Source organism: Oncorhynchus keta, unplaced genomic scaffold (assembly GCF_023373465.1).
Source record: "Oncorhynchus keta strain PuntledgeMale-10-30-2019 unplaced genomic scaffold, Oket_V2 Un_scaffold_3114_pilon_pilon, whole genome shotgun sequence".
In the NCBI taxonomy this organism is placed as follows: domain Eukaryota; kingdom Metazoa; phylum Chordata; class Actinopteri; order Salmoniformes; family Salmonidae; genus Oncorhynchus; species Oncorhynchus keta.
In genome coordinates, this window is record NW_026290913.1 from 560325 (window position 1) to 584000 (window position 23676).

At 41.7% G+C, this 23676-nt stretch overlaps 1 protein-coding gene across 3 annotated transcripts in view; it reads right to left on the reverse strand.

The window, feature by feature from the left end:
* LOC118374656 (protein unc-13 homolog C-like) overlaps positions 1-23676 on the reverse strand; it is a 260042-nt gene that overhangs the window by 210284 nt on the left and 26082 nt on the right. For all 3 annotated transcript variants that reach the window (XM_052515796.1, XM_052515795.1, XM_052515794.1), the window contains exons 3-6: positions 12438-12460; positions 11375-11424; positions 8772-8850; positions 632-685 (exon numbers count right to left, since the gene is read on the reverse strand). In XM_052515796.1, coding sequence (XP_052371756.1) covers positions 632-685; positions 8772-8850; positions 11375-11424; positions 12438-12460 — 206 coding nt within the window. The remainder of the gene's footprint in view (positions 1-631; positions 686-8771; positions 8851-11374; positions 11425-12437; positions 12461-23676) is intronic.

The window sequence follows — 23676 nt, forward strand, 5'->3', positions numbered from 1 at the left end:
AATTAAAGCAGAAAGCTCTGGAGGTCAGCGGAAAGGAAAACAAATTCTCCCTCCATCGATTAAAATGTCTCTCTCTCTCTCTTTCTGATTCTTGTACAGCACAGTACAGCAGTGTTCATCATTAAGCAGATTGTCTCTCAGCCGCAGTACTCTCTACCTGTTCATTCCTACTGTACTGACAAGCTAATAAAGCTAATCTACTCTCTACAGTGATGAAACAGCCTAATCTAGTCATTTAGTCTGACCATATCTATCTTCTAGCTGGACACTTCCAGGACAGTTCCAATACAATGCCAAGCAGCTCTTGTGACATTTCTGAACACACACACACTTGTGGACGGACACAATGAAAGACCCACCCACCCACCCAACACACACACACACACACACACACACACACACACACACACACACACACACACACACACACACACCCACACACACACACACACACACACACACACACACACACACACACTCTCTAAACACGGCTGCAGGGGTCCATGTCTGTATGTGTCAAAGCCCCCAACCTCCAACTCTGTTTTGTCCCCCCCCACACACACACATGCATTAGTCCCTCACATTAGTCCCTCCCCCTCTTTACATGCAGGCAGTGAGTGGGGCGACCTACCAGGTCCTCGTTGTTCAGGGTCGATCTAGTCACCAGGGCGAACGAGATGCCTGCCTTTCGAGCAGCGAGAGTCTGGGAAAGAGAGAGAGAGAGAGAAAGAGAGAGACAGAGAGAGAGAGGAGGAGTAGATAGTGAGAAAGAGAGAGAGAGAGAGAGGGGGGGGGAGTAGACAGAGAGATAGAGAGAGAGGAGGAGTAGACAGAGGGGGAGAAAGATAGAGAGAGAGAGAGAGAGAGAGAGAGAGAGAGAGAGAGAGAGAGAGAGAGGGAGAGAGGTGGGAGTAGACAGAGAGATAGAGAGAGAGGAGGAGTAGACAGAGGGGGAGATAGAGAGAGAGAGGGGGGGGAGTAGACAGAGAGAGAGAGAGAGAGAGAGAGAGAGAGAGAGGAGGGGGTGGGAGTAGACAGAGAGATAGAGAGAGAGGAGGAGTGGACAGATGGGGAGAAAGATAGAGAGAGAGAGAGAGAGAGAGAGAGAGAGAGAGAGAGAGAGAGAGAGAGAGAGAGAGAGAGATGGAGAGTAAGAGAGGGACAAGAAGATAATAAATAGATGCAACTAAGAACCATGACACAATATTAATAATCAAACAAAGTGGTTTTCTAGCACTACAATAGGATTGTCACTGTCCTTTAGAAGCAGGGCCATGGGGGGGTCAAATACTTTCTAATGCTGTACTTGACTATCGTATCACTGTGGTGTCTGCCATAGAAATAAATGTCTATTCCTCACTTTCAGCCGGTCTCTATAGTTCTAGAGCCAGAATCAGGATGCATTCCCAAGGATGCCATATTTCCAGTATTTTGACCTGAGCACTGTGGGCGCTGCTCAAAAGTAGTGCACTCTATAGGAAATAGGGTGCCATTTGGAGTCAGCACAGAGAGATTAGCCCTTTCTATATCTAATCAGTTAAACCTTACTGCAGCAAAGAGATCAAACTCATCTTCAACTGCTAAATTAGTTTTGTTTCTGTGCATGTCTGACATGGATTCATGACTTTGTAAGATAAACAAAATGACAGAGACAGACATAGCGAGAGAGAGAGGTAGAGAGAGAGAGAGAGAGAGAGAGAGAGAGAGAGAGAGAGAGAGAGAGAGAGAGAGAGAGAGAGAGAGAGAGAGAGAGAGAGAGAGAGAGAGAGAGAGAGAGAGAGAGAGAGAGAGAGAGAGAGAGAGGAGAACCAGCACTCTCTCAGTTTGTCTGAGCTGGGGCTTCTCTGTTTGTTGATTGGTTAATCTAGTTTGTTTAATCAGCCTGTGCACAGCCAGCCTTATCTATGCTCTCTCTGGCCACTGGCTATCCTTTGGGGACACTGACGACACTGAGGAGAAAAAGACTACGGTGTCACAAACTAATCTTTGTCTTGTTCGCGGCCATAACAGCCAGACCAACTGAGAAGATAAGAGATGGAGCAGCAAACGTCCTGGCCCCAGCCATCACAGACCCTCACGGAGGTAGACCTGAGTTCAAATGCTATTTGAAATCTTTCAAATATTTTGACCGTTTTCTTTAGTCTTTCTGGAGAGCAAGCTGGTCGGGGAATGGGGTTAGGAATTTTGGGACTATTCTATCGGTCCATTAAGCCATGCAAGCTCAGTCAAGCACAGATCAACTATTTACAAATTATAACACAGGTCAGTCTGTCCGATTCAGACATCTCAGGATGTCCACTACAAAGAATGTACCTCTAGCGAGCTTCTTGTTCATTATCAAGGCCGTAACAATAAGTGAAGACCTTACTTACCCAGATATATTTTGTATAATGTTGTTATTTTGTAAAGGGCTTTGACTTACCATAGCCTGATGTTTTCCACAGACGCAATGAAAAGAAAAAGCAAGAGATGCAATTAGAAGCTGTCTGTCTGGCAGGCAGACATGGGCATTATCTCAAATGACACCCTATTCCCCATAAAGTGCACTACTTTATAAGGATCTGGCTTATTGTCTATATAGTGCATTACTTTTGACCAGGTCCCACAGGACTCGGGTCAAAAGTAGTGCATTCTCTAGGTAATAGAGTGCCAGGGCTGATAGAAGTGCACTATAAAGGGAAAAGGATGCCATTTCAAACAACGCCCTGATGTCACACAGATAATAGCCACAGCATGGTTGAACTGAGAGATATATAGCTAAGACAATCTGTGACATGCATTACAAGTCAGCTCTATGGAACAATTCATCTCAGTCATTTAGAGCTCTACAGTCTATAGAATCATATTCTTTACATGCATTAAACATTACAGAATTGCACTCATGCTTGGTATTTGTAGTGTTGGTCTCGGTACATGTATAGGTCCAGGTGATTTGTTTCCTGACCACATGACCTGACCAGGAACAAAACTACAGCTAGCTATCACCGCTAGCGCCCAGAGTCTTTCCTGGTCATGTCTCATGGTCTGGGAAGAACTCCTGTCCCCATCTCTGTAGGATGAAGCATTTGATCATAATATTTCCGCTGTCACTTCTGCATGTTAGTTAGTCTGGTAGACACACCAACAGACGAACACCAAACAGGACAAACAGGTACACGCAGGTACTGGTACGTTTACAGTGACGCCAGTTGGACTTTACACCACTGACTCATACACAGTACACTAACTAACTAACATGTACATTACATGGTAACATTAATATCCACTAAACAAGAGTGTGGAGAGATAGATAGATAGATAAAGTTACATATATATCATTATACTAGGGCATTAGTAGGCAGCCCTGGCTCTGGAGTGCCACAGGCGCTTCATGTTTTTGATTTAACCAACCTGGAAGACCAGGTGTGTAATGGTTTTAGGCCATCACTGAACTGATCAATTAGCTCAGTTGGTCAGGTGAGGTGCCTAGTTGGAACAGAATCCTGCAGTACCTGTGGCAGTCCAGGAACAGGGCTGCCGACCCCTGTGCTAGAGAAGAGCCTGGTGCCACATCTGCATGTGCTCTAGCCAACTCCCATGAAGTCTGTCATCATGGCAACCATACACACAGTATACAGTATGTTATGTTGGCTGGAGCACATACAGGTCTGGACCAAATTGATATTAGAGGAATATAGGAAAATGCAGACATGGACAGCTGACAATATTGACTCAGTCTTTACCATTATCTAGCCCGGGGGAGGCCAATCCTTCTCCCGGAGAGCTACTGCAGGTGCAGGCTTTTGCTCCAGCCCTGCTCAAGCTAACACACCACATTCAGCTAATCAAAGATGCCGATAAGGCAGCTGATTAGTGGACTCAGGTGTGTTGGAGCAGGGATGGAGTAAAAAACATTGGGCAAAGTTGGTTGATATGATGCCATCCTTACAAGCAGTTTACCAGTTTACAGTTTATCTTGTTTTATTGAAACAATTTCAAATTATTTATTCCACTGGAAAATATGTATTTGTTGTAATATGGTTGTAATTACATCACGCTGATTGAAATGATGTCATTACATCCAGTTTATAACCTTTCAACGAGTTTTGCCCACTGGGAAACCCAACCTAACCTCTTGATGTAAATGTGTCTTTATAGGTAGAATAAACGTGCCGACAACATTTCCCCCTTTCCTACAAGGTCGTGCCCTGCACACATTTTCGTCTGGAGATTGGGTTGGGGAAGCCTGCATGCCCAGTAGGTCTCCAGCCAGCGGGCTGTCCGGCCCAGGTCGAGCCGTGTCTACAGCCCAGCTATGGTAAAGATCCATGGGGCATCCATGACCATGGTGTTGTGTTGGTTCAGCCATGTTTGGGGCAGCCATGGGTTCTGTAAGCAGGGGGATGTCACCTCTACATGAACCCAGAGTGTTGATGTAAGTGTAAGTGGTCAACATGCATCGCTATTCTGCTCGGGTTGCTGCAGGCATTATCAAGTAACAATACAATCTGAGTCAGGCATTACTAGTACATATTAAAACCCTGAGTTTGGATGTTACTGAGTGTGGAGATATTTATGGTCAGCTAAGAAGTCATTTTAAATATGTATTTAAATGAAAATATGTTTTGCATCCCACTGTGATTGGTGGGGATCCCTCCTGTCCCAGCCAATCAGATCGCTGTTGCTGCCCTGAAGCAATCCCACAGCCAATGGCGGACATCGACAGAGGAGAGACATGACAGGGGGGACCAATTAGAACAGTGATTACTGACTTCATCCGGGGGTGGGGGGGGGGTAAAAGGTTATTCTTACAGTGTTGCTTACAGTGTTGCAATGATTTAAAAGCCTCAGAACAGTTAAATCAGAAGTCAATGAAGTCCTCAGATAGATATATTTTTGGGTTGAGTTGTCAACATTTCAAATAATATTACTTAATTGTCTTGTTCGTTCAACTCCTGTTAAAATGTCAAAGTTTGGGCTTGGAGGGTTCGCCTGAAATCTGACAACTCACTGAAAAATATTCCCCATAGCTGTTATGGGTCTGTGCAAGTAATGGCAAATATCAAATATCCACTCAAAAACCCAGAAACAACAACGACAACCTCATACTCACCAAGACATTGTTGGTTATTAATTTTCATGAGAAATATGGACAAATACAGCATCAACTCATGTTCTTCACTGTGTTATAAACAGCTATCAGAAACTATATAAGCCTTAAATTAACATCAAGCTAATATATTATCATTTCTACCAGATGTACTTTTTCACCAGGAATGAAATAGAAATATTGTACTTGGATACTAAGAGCTCAGAGTGTGTGTTTCATAATTCCCTTTATGGTTATTACGATCTATGTTAAAGGTTATATTGTATGTATAATATCTCAATAGGGTGGTAAGAAATCGAACCTGATATGGAAGACAATATATGATGAATCATGAAAACAGACACTGAAGTACAAGAAAGACTTCACCAACAGTTGAACCCATCACTACTACTCCTATGACTACTACTGCTACTACTACAACAACTACTACTACTACTACTACTACACTGCTACTACTACTGCTACTACTACAACAACATTTACATTTACATTTAAGTCATTTAGCAGACGCTCTTATCCAGAGCGACTTACAAATTGGTGCATACACCTTATGACCTACTACTACTACTACTACACTGCTACTACTACTGCTACTACTACAACAACTACTACTACTACTACTACTACTACACTGCTACTACTACTGCTACTACTACTACTACTACACTGCTACTACTACTGCTACTACTACTACTACTACTACACTGCTACTACTACTGCTACTACTACAACAACAACTACTACTACTACTACTACTACACTGCTACTACTACTGCTACTACTACTACTATACTGCTAACACTACTACACTGCTGCTGCTACTACTACTACTACACTGCTACTACTACTACTCCTACGACTACTACTGCTACTACTACAACAACTACTCCTCCTACTACTACTATACTGCTAACACTACTACACTGCTGCTACTACTACTACTACTACACTGCTACTACTACTATTACTACACTGATGCTACTACTACTACTACTACTACACTGGTACTAATAATACTAATACTACTAGTAATAATACCACTACAACAAGTACTATTGATTGACTACGCCAGGACAGCGGAGTCAATCACCACCTTCCGGAGACACCTGAAACCCCACCTCTTCAAGGAATACCTAGGATAGGGTAAGTAAGGGTAAGTAATCCTTCTCACCCCCCCCTTCTCCCCCCCCCCAACAAGATTTAGATGCAAGTGGCTGTTCCACTGGTTGTCATAGGTGTTTGCACCAATTTGTAAGTCGCTCTGGATAAGAGCGTCTGCTAAATGACTTAAATGTAATGTAAATGTACTACTACACTGCTACGACAACTACTACTACTATTACTAATATTACTACTGCTACAACTACCACTACTACTACTACTACTAATGCTACTACTACTACTACTACTACTACTACTACTACTACTACTACTACTACTACTGCTGCTGCTACTACCACTACACTGATGCTACTACTACTACTACCACTACTACACTACTACTGCACTACTACTACTACTACACTGCTGCTACTACTACTACTACTACTACTACTACTACTCTGCTACTACTACAACTACTACCACTACTACTACTACTACTGCTACACTGCTAGTACTATGACTACTACACTGGTACTAATAATACTAATACTACTAGTACTAATACCACTTCAACAACTACTACTACACTGCTGCTACTACTACTACTACTACTACTACACTGGTACTAATAATACCAATACTACTTCTACTACTACTACTACTACTACTATTACTACACTGATGCTATTACTACTACTACTACTACACTGGTACTAATACTACTAATACTACTAGTACTAATACCACTACAACAACTACTACTACACTGCTACTACTACTACTACTACTACACTACCACTACTACTACTACTACTACAACTACTACTACTACTACTACTACTACTACTACACTACACTGCTACTACTACTACTATACTACTACTATGACTACTACTGATGCTACTAATATACTGCTACTACTGCTGTAACTACTACTACTACTACTACTACTACTGATACTACTACTACACTGCTACTAGTACCACTACTACTGCTGCTGCTAATACAACTACTACTACTACTATTACTACTACTGCTACTAATACACTGCTATTACTGCTACTACTGCTACTACTGCTACTACTACTACTACTGCTGCTACTACTACTACTGCTGCTGCTATTACAACTACCACTACTACTACTACTACTACTACTACTATTACTACTACTGCTGCTGCTGCTGCTGCTGCTGCTGCTGCTGCTGCTGCTGCTGCTACTACTACTACTACTACTACTACTACTACTACTATTACTACTACTGCTGCTGCTGCTGCTGCTGCTGCTGCTACTACCACTACTACTACTACTACTACTACTACTACTACTATTACTACTACTGCTGCTGCTGCTGCTGCTGCTGCTGCTGCTACTACTACTACTACTACTACCACTACTACTATTACTACTACTACTACTACTACCACTACTACTATTACTACTACTACTACTACTGCTGCTGCTACTAATACACTGCTACTACTGCTGTGTCTACTAGTACTACTACTACTACTGATACTACTAATACACTTCTACTAGTACTACTACTACTGCTAATACAACTACCACTACTACTATTACTACTACTGCTACTAATACACTGCTACTACTGCTACTGCTGATACTACTACTACTACTACTACTGCTACTACTACCACTACTGCTGCTGCTATTACAACTACCACCACTACTACTACTACTACTACTAATATTACTACTACTACTACTACTACTACTACTGCTGCTGCTACTACTACTGCAACAACATCTAGTACTACAACTACTATTTACTGCCCTACGACACAAGTATTACTACCTACTAACTGAACTAACAGAGAAACCATACTACCAGGGTTGGGATCCATTACATTTAAATTCTTTTAATTTAGGCGATTCACTGATATTCAAAACTAGAAAAATCCTTATTGAACAGAAATAGGGAGTGAATTGGAAAGGTATTGGCGCCAACCCTATCCCAGCATGGTAGACTGCACTAACACAATGTGTCCCCCAAATGGCACCCTATTCCCTTTACGATGCACTACTTTGTAGTTCACTATAAAGGAAAAAGGATGCGATTTGGGATGAAGCCATTAGTAAGACTGTAGACTACTCTACCACATAATTAATATTCCATAAATTGCAATAAAGTATGGGCCTCAGTTGTCTGTGCCTCACGATATGTTCACACAAATCAAACCACACAGTCCCATCAATATGATGAAACAGTCTGGCGTTCAATAACACTGCTCTCTCTTTCACCACTAACTAACTGTAGGATGACTTACAACAGGCTAGCAGTTAGATTTCACATCCGATCAGTTCCAAATGGCACCCTACTCCTTTTCTAGTGCACAACTTTTGACCAGGATCCACAGGGGACCTGTCAAAAATAGTGCACTATGTAGGGCATATACTCATACAACACAGCAGTCTCCAATGGCAGGCAGGGGAACAACAACAAAACCCCAGCTTGTCTGGCTGGTGCTGTCGTTTCTGTAATGTAGAAACAGTCAGACAGACCCACCAACCTGCCATAATATAACTCACACAGAACCTTGTTGAGGCAGATAACTCACCAGGTCTCGGACAATAGGTAAGGTCCTCTTGCGGCGTAAATCTGGCATGCTGTCAATGCCATAAAGAATGCAGCCAGCTCTGTTGGAAGCAGACAGGTTTAAGGCCTATTAATATCATAATAATGCCGTGTAGAGGGGGCATTACCAGGCTAAACAGGGGAATGGTGATTTACAAGGGCTGGCTAACACACAAGTCATACCTCATGCTCCTTTCTCTCCCTACAGGTTTCCCTGCTACCCTGCCTGACCAGAGGGCCCAGGCTAGGGATATTATGTCTGTCTGTCTCTGTGTGTGTCGCTCTCTCTCTAGCTGTCTGTTTGTCTGTATGTCTCTCTCTCTCTCTCCCTCTCTCTCTCTCACTGTCTGTCTGTCTGTCTGTCTGTCTGTCTGTCTGTCTGTCTGTCTGTCTGTCTGTCTGTCTGTCTGTCTGTCTGTCTGTCTGTCTGTCTGTCTGTCTGTCTCTCTCTCTCTCTCGGTGGACTGGTAAGGTAGTGTAGCAGACAGCTTCAGCAAGTGAGAGGAGACACTTGTCAAAACTGACAGGACACTACTGTGAGCTGGCGAGAGCAGCTTTAAATAGCAATGACCATGTGTGTGTGTGTGTGTGTGTGTGTGTGTGTGTGTGTGTGTGTGTGTGTGTGTGTGTGTGTGTGTGTGTGTGTGTGTGTGTGTGTGTGTGTGTGTGTGTGTGTGTGTGTGTGTGTGTGTGTGTGTGTGTGTGTGTGTGTGTGTGTGTGTGTGTGTGTGTAATATGTTAATGTAGGAGTCACTGTTCCTGTGCTGAAACAGACTTGTTAATGTTTGTCTGTCTGTCTGTGTGCGTGTGTGCATTCATGTGTGTGGTGCAACTAAGTCTCACAGTCTCACGTCAGAATTAGACGTGCATCCATGTTTATGAGAGGCTGGGTGGAGAGAGACTGGGGGAGAGAGGCTGGGGGGAGAGAGACTTGGTGGAGAGAGACTGGGTGTAGAGAGACTGGGAGGAAAGAGACTGGGTGGAGAGTTACTGGGTGGAGAGAGGCTGGGTGGAGAGAGTCTGGATGGAGAGAGGCAGGGGAGAGAAACTGGGGAGAGTGGCTGGGGTAGAGAGGTTGGGGTAGAGAAACTGGGGGGGAGAGACTGGGGGTGAGAGACTGGGGTGAGACTGGGGGGCTGGGGGGGGAAGAAAGGCTGGAGGAGAGAGGCTGGGTGTAGAGCGACTGTGGGAGAGAGGCTGGGGGAGAGAGACTGGGGGAGAGAGAATGGGGGAGAGGCTGGGGGAAAGAGAGAGAAGCTGGGCCATGTCAGAGTTAGGACTGGGCTGTGGGAGAGAGGCTGGGTGGAGAGAAAGGGGGACTGGGGAAGACTCTAAAAGGAGCTCTTACTAGAGTGTGTTGTAGTTTTTGTGACAGGCTTAACAATAGTTTTCTCCTGACAATAACTATCTAGAGCACCCGTCTTGATTTTGGGACACAGTCAATGACTTCCTGGTAAGTAAATACTGTATAACTGCTATAAGTTGCTAGTGCCTCTAGTTAAGTATAGGCTAAGTGGAGTGATGTTTGGACTGGCTGTGTGTGGGTGGGGATGGAAGGCCTGAGGGTTCAGGACCAAATTACAGCTCTCCCCCCCAAAGCTCCGATGTGTTAATCAGCTGCCCACAGAGACATTAAACAGTCTGCGAGAGAGAGAAAAAGTTGACGGGTGAATAAACTGAATGATCTGAAGAACAAATGTACAAGTTAGGGAGAAGGAATAGAATCAAAACAGTCCTACCAATCTAGAGCAGACCCGACCCAGACCTGACCCAGACACAGACCCAGACCCGACCCAGACCCAGACCCGACCCGACCCAGACCCAGACCCAGACCCAGACCCAGACCCAGACCCAGACCCAGACCAAGGGTTGGTGTTCTGCTAAAGCAGAATTGTATTTATTTTAACAATATAGTGAGCATCCCAAGTGGCACCCTACACTCTTAGAAAAAAGGCTTTCAAAAGTGTTCTTCGTCTGACCCGATAGGTGAACACTTTTTGGTTCCAAGTAGAACCCTTTCCATGTAAAACCCTTTCTGTGGAAAGAGTTTGACATGGAACCCAAAAGATTTCTACCTGGAACCAAAAAGGGTTCTTCAAATAGTTATCCTATGGGGACAGCTGATGAAGGCTTTTAGGTTTTAGATAGCACTTTTATCTAAGAATGTATTCCTTGTACAGTGGACTACTTTTGTCGAAGGCCCATATGGCTCTGGTCAAAAGTAGTGCACTCTGGAATAGGGTGGCATTTGGGACAACCCCTAGATGCACACCTCTCGTAGAACATTGAAGTGCTTTCATTTACAAATTCAGTTTGTTCATGGACAGAAGATTAACTGTCAAACACCGATTTGAATATAGCTGCTCTCTTGCAGCTGTACAGCTGCATGGGTTGTGGAAAGAAATAACTATTTTAGCTACGCAGACTTTGGGAAACATTCCATGTTTAGTCGATGCGAATGTCCCAAATGGTCCCCTATTCCCTATATAGTACACTACTTTTGACCAGAGCTAGTAGGTCTCTGATCAAAAGTAGTACACTATATAGGAAATAGGGTGCCATTTGGGACAGTCAGAAGACACTCACCCTCCGACAGCCTGTAGGCCCAGTACTTTGGGATCCAGCACATTGAGAGGCTGCAGAGAGAAGAGAAGTACAACATCACACAGCTAAACATACTGTGGCATGGAACCATTCACAAATAGGAGGTGAGGCAACACAAACACACACACACAGCAAACACACACACAGCAAACACACACAACGGAAAACAAATGCCCAATTTGGAAAAGTACTGTCCATCTGGAGGTCAGATCAGGACAGAATCCTGTGTGTGTGTGTGTGTGTGTGTGTGTGTGTGTGTGTGTGTGTGTGTGTGTGTGTGTGTGTGTGTGTGTGTGTGTGTGTGTGTGTGTGTGTGTGTGTGTGTGTGTGTGTGTGTGTGTGTGTGTGTGTGTGTGTGTGTGGAGGCTAAGTAGAGCACAGAGGCAGGGAATGGAGATCCCCCTCAGGGCAAGTTGAAAATGATTCCATTTCAATGTGATTTCCTGAGCTGGTATTCAACACTAAGACAATAGAATGTGTTGTTTGTGGTGCTCAGGGCCACAATTTGTTTTATAACACTTCATCCTCTCTGATCCCTTCCCCACCTAAACACAAACACACACACACACAAAACAAACATACATTTGGAAATGGACGCAAGCACACACAGAATCGATACACACACGTGCACACAGACACACAGATACACACACACACACAAACAAACACACACACACACACACACACACACACACACACACACACACACACACACACACACACACACACACACACACACACACACACACACACACACACACACACACACACACACACACACACACACACACACACACATACACACACACACACACACAGTACTGAATACAAGACGTTACCACCCAAATCATTCAGAAAAAGAAGGGATAGAGAAACATAAACAATCAACAGTAAAGGTCCACAAGGGACATGTAGCACTTTCAAATGCAACTATAACATGGTCCCACACACGCACCTACGCACGCACACACACACACACACACACAGATGGAAAGATGGAAATCATGTGGGTCTACATGAATTTGATTAAACAATGATTTTAAACCTTGTTGTGTGGTGGAGGTTTTTCTGAAACGAGAAAGAAGGAAAGAAGCAAAGGAAGTTAGACAGGAGCCTCTTAAACAGTCTGAACTTAGATACAATAATACAATACTATGTGTTTATGTCTCTAAATACTTACAGTATTATACATGTATAAAGTCCCATAACTAGATACAATACTATGTTGTTTAGTTTGGTCTCTAGCATGAGTTCAGTTCCGACCAGACTAGATATAGTACCCAATATAGTACTACATATAGCACTGTAAGAACCAGTACTATAGATGTTGTTCAGTTAAGTCTCTGACATGAGTTCAGTTCCTAACAGAATAGATAGAGTACTAGATATAGTACTACATATAGCACTATATGATCCAGTACTATAGATGTTGTTCAGTTCAGTCTCTAGCATGAGATCAGTTCCTACCAGAATAGATAGAGTACTAGATATAGTACAACATATGGCACTATATGATCCAGTACTATAGATGTTGTTCAGTTCAGTCTCTGACATGAGTTCAGTTCCTAACAGAATAGATAGAGTACTAGATATAGTACTACATATGGCACTATATGATCCAGTACTATAGATGTTGTTCAGTTCAGTCTCTGACATGAGATCAGTTCCTAACAGAATAGATAGAGTACTAGATATAATACTACATATAGCACTATATGATCCAGTACTATAGATGTTGTTCAGTTCAGTCTCTTACTACAGGACATAGATACAGCCATATGATCCAGTACTATAGATGTTGTTCAGTTCAGTCTCTTACTACAGGACATAGATACAGCCATATGATCCAGTACTATAGATGTTGTTCAGTTCAGTCTCTTACTACAGGACATAGATACAGCCATATCTGGTGGTGGTCCTGTTGCTCAGTTACTAGAGCTTTGTGATTTATGTCTCTAAATGAAAAGCGCTCTACAAATGCAATTTATTATTATTATTATTATCATTATTATTATTATCATTAGCAGCAACACCAAGGTCGGAGGTTCAATTCCTGCAGGGGTCACATACGCATAATAAAAATACATGCACTCACTGGAATGGAAATCCCTTTGGATAAAACATCTGCTAAATAAAAGTGGTATATAGGGATAAACATATTTCAGTACTATAGAGATGTTTCAGTACAGTATTTCTTACTTCAGTTTTTCCCAACAAGTTTATACAGGCAGAGACAGTCAGTTTGTGAAACTGTGAATAGACACACTGTAACACAGTGAAATAATCCAGTTTCTGCCCCATACAATGTACAATAGAAATACCTATGTACGATATACTGAATTAGCTGGAGTCACACCAATGTACAATGTACTGAATTAACTAGCGTCATACCAATATACCATGTACTATATGGAGGAATGACAATACAATACACTAATACATGGACTGATACTGTAAGTTATTTAGCAGGTGTGATCTCTGAAATTCTGTTAGACATGGTTTTGATTATAGTGTTTTTAATAATGCAGTGCACTGCATATTTAAGTGACAGAAAATGATTGGCGGTTGACAGCGGTACTCTAACCCAATGATAACTTTTCTGCCTCTCCATAACCCTAAATTAAACTACAAACTTCCTTTCAATAAACAGGGCTACACCGGACAGTGTCCTACGTGTTGAACCGTTGATGATAATGTTGTAGTCTTAAAGAGATAGCGCTACACAGTGTAATGACTTCACTATTGATCTGCCACTGATAAGTGTCAGCATAATCAAGATCAAATACTGCCATGCATGAAAAACAACACTCGGTGATATACTAGGACTAAGTCCTGCAGCAACATTGACAGAGAGGTAGTGATACATTGTTGCATCCCATTGTCACCCTATTTCCTATATAGTGCACTGCTTTTGGTCAGGGCCCATAGGTGCCAATTGGGATGCAGTCACTGTGTGAACTAGCATTGTTTACAGAAGGCAGGTCAGCGCTAGCTGCCACTGAGAGATCTCTGTCATCACTGTACAAGGAAACCCCAGACTCTGAACACACTAGCAAACTATAGATCAGGAAAGAGTTCAAACATAACAATGGAAATGCCATGGAAACGCCATACACCTGTCCCTCATGGGGGATAGATAAAAAATGTCCTCATTGCCGCCCATCAAAGTTAGCCTATACATTTAAGCTACTGTTTAATTAAGAGTATTTCACACTATGTAGGTAAAAATGTGCATACAATGTGTGTCAACCCCATTACATGTTAATGTCATTGTCACCAATCAACTAAATTACATATAAAAATGACTGCAAATACCACCACCAATTTCTATATGGCTAGCTTATCAAAACGGGAGTCAGCATTTAGCATATTGTTTTTCTAAACCTGAAAGGACAACTTCTAAATATTAAGCGGCATGCAAATCAGATTGTATCAACCACATTGTGGGCCTGTTAGAACACATAAATCATTACAGATTTGACTAATATCCACTTTGTTAAATCATCTTTTTTGAATGGGTGCCAATGACAGCATCCTTGTTCTATCCCCCATGGTCTGCTTACCATTGATCTCTTCAGCACATGTATAGAATACATTTTGAAACAACCTGCTAGCCCCAACACTGGCCTCAATGTACCTCTTTAGCCATGTTAAGATCAGTGAAGCTACTATGATAGGTACAGCTACTGTAACATAGGAAAAACTAATGCAGATCTGCCAAGTATACAGGTACAGCTAAGATACAGTAGGTGCAGCAAATCTAGATTCAGCTAAAATACAATTTGTCTAGCAGCAAATCTGGAAACATAGCACAACTAGCATAGGTACAGCTAAGATGCAGGAAATCTAGGTGCCACTCAAAGCTAAGGCAAATCTGGGTAAGTTCTAGCAAGGTCCAGCTGTGCCACTGAGACACGTAATACAAAGACGTTTTAAAATGTTATAAAAAAAATACCCACTTAAATCACTGGAAAGGAAACGAAACATAATCGATTTCAAAGAGGAAAGCTGGTTATGTTGTCAGCAAACTCATGGAGATAACACTCAATCCAGCTAGTCAGATGCAGAGGAACACTTATGGTCACACAGGGCATTGATCCGAAGTCAGTGAAGCAACTAGCCTGCTGCAAGCTAACAGTTTAACTAGGAGGCAAGCTGCAAGCTAACCATCACCAAGCACGACCCCTCCAAACACCTATAATTGTATTCGTTACATACACAGTTTACAGCAGGCATACAGGATGCAGTGAAATGCTTGCATACCAGCCTCAACATTGCAGTACAATGTCAATAACAATCAAAAGTCACTAAAAAATAGTGACTTAAGTAATTAGAGTAAAGTAACATGCATAGTAATAAAACAGATAGGTACACAATAGGATATACAGTATACATTGATGAATGTGCTAAGTATGACTGTTTTACAAATATAAAGTGGATAATGTCTTGGTTGCACAGTTGAATAAATAGACTATAATACAACAGAGCATGGTCACAGAGGGCATTGATCCAAAGTCAGTGAAGCAGCTAGCCTGCTGCGAGCTAACAGTTTAACTAGGAGGCATGCAAGCTAACCATCAACAAGCACTGACCCTCCCTTGCAGCTAACAATACAGTATGACCAGCAGCTAGCCTTCTGCAGGCTAACAATACAGTATGACCAGCAGCTAGCCTTGATGCAGGCTAACAATACAGTATGACCAGCAGTTAGCCTTCTGCAGGCTAACAATACCGTATGACCAGCAGCTAGCCTTGATGCAGGCTAACAATACAGTATAACTAGCAGCTAGCCCTCTGAAAGCTAACAATACAGTATGCCCAGCAGCTAGCCTTCTGCAGGCTAACAATGCAGTATGACCAGCAGCTAGCTTTGATGCAGGCTAACAATACAGTATAACTAGTAGCTAGCCTTGATGCAGGCTAACAATACAGTATAACTAGCAGCTAGCCTTCTGCAGGCAAACAATATAACCAGAAGATAGCTTTCCTGGTAACAATACATAATGACCAGCAGCTAGCCTTCGGCAGGCTAACAATACAGTATGACCAGCAGCTAGCCTTCCGTAGGCAAACAATATAACCAGAAGATAGCTTTCCTGGTAACAATACATAATGGCCAGCAGCTAGCCATCTTCAGGCTAACAATATAACCAGAAGCTAGCCGTCTTCAGGCTAACAATATAACCAGAAGCTAGCCGGCTTCAGGCTAGTAATATAATCAGGTGCTGAAGCGCTTCCCATTAGGAGCCTTATGTTTTGGCCAAATTCTCCATCCCACACCCGCACAATTCCAGTCATAGATTTAAAGGCATTGGATTGGTTTAAAAATTGGCTGGAGGGAGTCCATGATGGGAAGTGTGCAATTCCACACTTCGTAATAGTCTTCTGCAGGCTGACAATATAACCAGGTAGGCCTACTGACCCTTCCCACCAGGGTCTGTGTGGCTGGGCCTCAATACCAACACACAAATAATTAGAAAAAGTAACAGAGAGAGGGGTGAGAGGGGGGAACTAGAGGAGTAGAGGAAGAGAGAGAAGGGAGCGAGTGGAGAGAAAGAGAGAGGAGGGAAGTGAGAGAGAGGAATAAGAGAAAGAAAAGAGGGAGAGAAGAGAGTCATCTCATGACTCATCATACGTTCTCACACTGAAGACATTTAACATAATAATGATATTACAGAAACCATGATAAAGCAATGAAACAGATTCAGTGTACCATTGCATTAGTTATCACTGGCGTACCGGACACCGCCTTGTGGGACCTCCCGCACAAGGCAGGAGGTCCCACAAGCTCTGGGGACCATTGCACCTGTCATCGATGTCATTTTGACAGTAACCCTCCAAAAATTAATTAATCAACTTTTTAATTTCCATATGTACTAGGAAGCTATGTGTTTGTTTCTTGGGCTTCAGGAATGTGACTGAAAAAGTGCCTCAGGCCTTGAAAAGAAAGCATTTAACTGACTGCAAATATAAGGGGATATCGGTGAACAAATGTTGTGGTCAAGGCTACTACGGTGCCAGCGTAATGAGTGGAGCTTACTCAGGTGTTCAAAAGCTCCTTTCAGACCGACAGCCTAATGCTTCTTAGTAGTTCTTTATGAGTTTTAGCTTAGAAAACAATCTCTCTGCAGTAGTAACAGTTACAGGGAGAGTAAAAACAGCATGATTGCCATAGCAACATCAGGTAAACTGCAGGGGGAGTGGTCCTTCAAATACAGCAGTTCTGCAACAGCTTTAATTGAGCCTCTCATTATCCTTAATTGCAGGACTCAACACGTTACGAAAAGAGATTTACTGCGTAAGAAGCTCTGGGGACAGGTAATCTGGATACTGGACAGTCAATAGATTGCCAGATGCAAACAAATTATCGTCTTTAGCAGACAACAGTTCTTGAGGGCTTGAAGAAAAAAAGCGGTTTTCGCTTTCATTTATACTGCATTTGAGTTGTGGGGTTTCAATATCAACAGTCCCTTATCTCTGGTATATCTTGGCATGCATCATTCAAGACTAAGTTTAAATTGTGTGCAACACAATGGAAATGCAGAATAATGGAAAATGTCTCAGGAAAGACTGTCTAGGTTGGCAATACTCAGTATGGAAAACAGTCCACTACCTGGACTTACAGGTAAAAACATTTGCACACAAATAAGGAGGACTTCAGGAGATCAGGGCAGTGTTTCAAGTTGGATTTCATATGATTTAATTTAATTTAATGTGAATATTGCAGCCCATTGGTGTAGGCTATTAGCCAGACAAAAGTTAACCAATAAATAGTGGCTGAATTTATCCTCAAGTCGACTTATTTTTTCCTCATTGTTAGGTTATTTTATGTGTAATTTGTATAAAATATTTAGTATAAATAGCAGCTAAATATGGTATTTAGCAATAGACAGTACACTGCATAAAGAAACAATCCCTAGTAAGCTAGTGTTTTGAGGGTAATTGACTGTATTATTTGGCAATAATAGGCTGGTTTTACGCACAACTACTTTCTATCCAAGCTGGGAGAAAGCGCGAGGACGGCTCATGTCCTGCAGGTTCAAGTAGCATATACAGGATAGTTATATTGGTAGCTGATTAGTATGCTGTGGCATCACACATTTATCTTATAATCTGAAATGTTAGAATTTCCAAATGTAATTACTGAACAAGTAATAACAGTATTTCCACCAGCCAGCAGTCTAAAAATGGCAGCATTGCGATACCATGCGACAACATGCATAGCTTTGTGAAATGTTAGGTTTAACATGAGAAAATGAAGGGGGGCAACTCCGATCTTGCAGGGGGTCCAGAGAAACTGTGTTATGCCAGTGCTAGTTATGGACAGTAGTCTAGTACGCCCTGTCTGTCTGAATGCTTGTAGGATCTGTGGAGTGGTCGTACATGGTAGAAGTAGTGGCTATGTCCATAAATAATAATATAATAATATAAATCTGTAGCTACTAGAAATTCAAGTGGGTGCTGCCCAGAATCAGTGGTTTCCCATAGGCTGCAGCACTCAAACTCTCTGCATCATGTAACACCATCACTAAAGGAGTCCAATTGCATTTGGGATGCTTCCTCTTGTGTTGTGGCTGTGGCAGACAGTGGCATGGAGACGGACTCAAAGCCTCAGCCATTTCCAGTGAGAGAGAAAGACAAAGTCAACGCTATACAGCCATTTTCCGGGAAGGGAGAGAGAGGGAACTACAGCCATTCTCAAGGAGGGAGGAAGACGGTCCACGTTAGCTCAGAATCTCTGTTGATAATCCCTCCCACAGCCTAAACCACTGGAACGTCTGCTGCCAGGGACAGACTGGGACCAGAAATCCAAACATACCAGGCAATTTTTACCTTGAGGCCCCCATTATTAGCCAAATAATAATAATTCTGCGCATAAAAACCCAATTTAGACGGGCCAACTTGGCTATAGATGGATCGGCCCATCTAGCATTTGCCTGATTGTCCTATGGCTAGTTCGTTTCTGACTACTGCAGATCTGGAGCCAGGGCAGAGCCACAGAGCCAGTCAACTGAGAGTATTGGTATTTGAACAGCAATCTAGGCCCAGAGTTAGTAGGACCCATCACAACAATTAACATAACAACACAACTCCCTCTCTATTGCTTTCCTTTTTAATGCCACTTTATTTGCATCTTTTATATATAGACGCTTATAGAATGTGGCACAGTGTGCCAGGACCAAGCTCTGTCTTTCTCTGCCTCTCCCAGGAGAAACCATCCGCAGCCAACAGTGGCAGCAGTAGTAGTAGAAAGAGGCTACAGTACACTACAGAACACTACCATACAAAACTCATATAAATATTTTATTAAGCAAGGCTGACCTGGTTAGAGAATGCCCTTGGGAGCCCAAATTAGCATCTCAATACAGTAATGGCAGCTGTAACGCTAACACCAACAATAGCAGTGTTAGTAGCAATAGCTGTAGCTGTAAGTAGCTGTAGCTGTATTCAGTATAGTACAGTATAGTCGTAGCTGTAGAAATAAAAATAGATTAGGCTCTAGCAATTGCTAAATACATTTTAATTACCAATATAAATAGATGTAGCAATGACAATATAACTAGAAACAGAATTAGCAATAGCAATAGAATAAACAATAGCAAAATAACTAGCAAAAGCAAAATAACTAGCAATAGCAAAATAACAAGTAATAACAACAGCAGCAGCATTAGCTGTAGCTGCAGCCATATCTGAACTGGGTAAAATACTAGTGTCTAATACTTTACAATGCTTGAAGTGTGTTTGTTTTAGCTTGCCTGGTAATGAAACTAATTACCAAGGAATAGTGCCCAAGTGCAAAGTACGCCCCCCTGCTTAAAGATCAAGCCTTTGAAAATATGTACTGTATGTATTTATATTTAATATAATGTATCTATAATAAAGGGGTATGTTGTGTCCTACATACCTTACATAATATATAGGTGTGAGTATGCTGTATCCATTAGCCTATACTGTATATTTCATTTAGTGTGAGTTTGTTGTATCCAATATACTGTGTACATGATCTACTGCTGTAACTGTGAATGTGTGTGTGTGTGTGTGTGTGTGTGTGTGTGTGTGTGTGTGTGTGTGTGTGTGTGTGTGTGTGTGTGTGTGTGTGTGTGTGTGTGTGTGTGTGTGTGTGTGCGTGCGTGCGTGTTTGTGTGTGCGTATGCTGTGCTGTGAGTGTAGCCGTGCACTATAGCTGCTACCACATGTAGGTCAAGAGCTTGTTCAATTAAACAGGAGACAGGCCCCGCCATAGCTCTGATTTAAAAACCTTTCTTCATTCCACTTAAAACAGTTCATTGTTTGCTTCACTAAATGTCACGCCCTGGCTTTAGTATTCTGTGTTTTCTTTATTATGTTGGTTAGGCCAGGGTGTGACATGGGTGATTTATGTGTCTTGTTTTGTCTAGGGGTTTTGTAGTCTATGGGGTTGTGTTCAGTTGAGTGTTCTAGGTAAGTCTATGGTTGCCTGGAGTGGTTCTCAATTAGAGGCAGGTGTTTATCGTTGTCTCTGATTGGGAACCATATTTAGGCAGCCATATTCTTTAGGTATCATGTGGGTGATTGTTCCTGTCTCTGTGTTTTGCACCAGTTAGGACTCTTTCATTTTTTCCACGTTTTCTTATTTTGTATAGTATTCAAGTTTTCATCTTTCATTAAAGATGTTTATAAATAACCACGCTGCATTTTGGTCCTCCTCTCCTTCCCAGGAAGAAAACCGTTACACTAAATCAATAATAACCACTTATACATACCGAGAAATCATTTTTCTTTGGCCTTATGTTTGTCTGATTAATCTTGCGGTTTTGTCTGCAAACCTGAGCTACAGAAAAAAGCATTATTCCAGTAAGTTTAATCAGATTCATTAAATCATGTTTTTTTGAGGTGTAACAAAACAAATCTAATATTCACTTTAATCAAAATGAGCATTTTTAAGCAAAATAATAATATAATTTCAGCAGGTTTCATGAGATCCCAGCCATAGTCTGAGGTATATTGGCTGATTCATTTAGCAGATCCCAAAGGGGAAATGTAATAGCAGAGCAATAAGACAAATCATATTTTGACATTATTATCAAACTCTTAAAAGTGGGTCAATGTTCCACTAAAAGCATTGACGGAATTCACAAGAATAGACCTAGTTCACTAAATGGAAAGGGTAATGTGGAGAATAGACCTAGTTCACTAAATGGAAAGGGTAATGTGGAGAATAGACCTAGTTCACTAAATGGAAAGGGTAATGTGGAGAATAGACCTAGTTCACTAAATTGAAAGGGTAATGTGGAGAATAGACCTAGTTCACTAAATGGAAAGGGTAATGTGGAGAATAGACCTAGTTCACTAAATGGAAAGGGTAATGTGGAGAATAGACCTAGTTCACTAAATGGAAAGGGTAATGTGGAGAATAGACCTAGTTCACTAAATGGAAAGGGTCATGTGAATAATAGACCTAGTTCACTAAATGGAAAGGGTGAATCAGTTCACTAAATGGAATGGAGAATAGACCTAGTTCACTAAATGGAAAGGGTAATGTGGTGAATAGACCTAGTTCACTAAATGGAAAGGGTAATGTGGTGAATAGACCTAGTTCACTAAATGGAAAGGGTAATGTGGAGAATAGACCTAGTTCACTAAATGGAAAGGGTAATGTGGAGAATAGACCTAGTTCACTAAATGGAAAGGGTAATGTGGAGAATAGACCTAGTTCACTAAATGGAAAGGGTAATGTGAATAATAGACCTAGTTCACTAAATGGAAAGGGTAATGTGGTGAATAGACCTAGTTCACTAAATGGAAAGGGTAATGTGGTGAATAGACCTAGTTCACTAAATGGAAAGGGTAATGTGGAGAATAGACCTAGTTCACTAAATGGAAAGGGTAATGTGGAGAATAGACCTAGTTCACTAAATGGAAAGGGTAATGTGGTGAATAGACCTAGTTCACTAAATGGAAAGGGTAATGTGGAGAATAGACCTAGTTCACTAAATGGAAAGGGTAATATGAATAATAGACCTAGTTCACTAAATGGAAAGGGTAATGTGAATAATAGACCTAGTTCACTAAATGGAAAGGGAAATGTGAATAATAGACCTAGTTCACTAAATGGAAAGGGTAATTCGGAGAATAGACCTAGTTCACGAAATGGAAAGGGTAATGTGGAGAATAGACCTAGTTCACTAAATGCAAAGGGTAATGTGGAGAATAGACCTAGTTCACTAAATGGAAAGGGTAATGTGGTGAATAGACCTAGTTCACTAAATGGAAAGGGTAATGTGGAGAATAGACCTAGTTCACTAAATGGAAAGGGTAATGTGGAGAATAGACCTAGTTCACTAAATGGAAAGGGTAATGTGGAGAATAGACCTAGTTCACTAAATGGAAAGGGTAATGTGAATAATAGACCTAGTTCACTAAATGGAAAGGGTAATGTGAATAATAGACCTAGTTCACTAAATGGAAAGGGTAATGTGAATAATAGACCTAGTTCACTAAATGGAAAGGGTAATGTGGTGAATAGACCTAGTTCACTAAATGGAAAGGGTAATGTGAATAATAGACCTAGTTCACTAAATGGAAAGGGTAATGTGAATAATAGACCTGGTTCACTAAATGGAAAGGGTCATGTGAATAATAGACCTAGTTCACTAAATGGAAAGGGTAATGTGGTGAATAGACCTAGTTCACTAAATGGAAAGGGTAATGTGGGGAATAGACCTAGTTCACTAAATGGAAAGGGTAATTCGGAGAATAGACCTAGTTCACTAAATGGAAAGGGTAATGTGGAGAATAGACCTAGTTCACTAAATGCAAAGGGTAATGTGGAGAATAGACCTAGTTCACTAAATGGAAAGGGTAATGTGGTGAATAGACCTAGTTCACTAAATGGAAAGGGTAATGTGGAGAATAGACCTAGTTCACTAAATGGAAAGGGTAATGTGGAGAATAGACCTAGTTCACTAAATGGAAAGGGTAATGTGGAGAATAGACCTAGTTCACTAAATGGAAAGGGTAATATGGAGAATAGACCTAGTTCACTAAATGGAAAGGGTAATGTGGTAAATAGACCTAGTTCACTAAATGGAAAGGGTAATGTGGTGAATAGACCTAGTTCACTAAATGGAAAGGGTAATGTGGAGAATAGACCTAGTTCACTAAATGGAAACGGTAATGTGGCTCCGGGCATGGTAAACACACACCACTTGAATTTGAGGTTCAGTTTTAAGTTAATATTTCTAAGCTGTCAGAAACAGTGAGTTCTATTGCTTTCATTGTCCGAATATCCCTGATGGTCGATG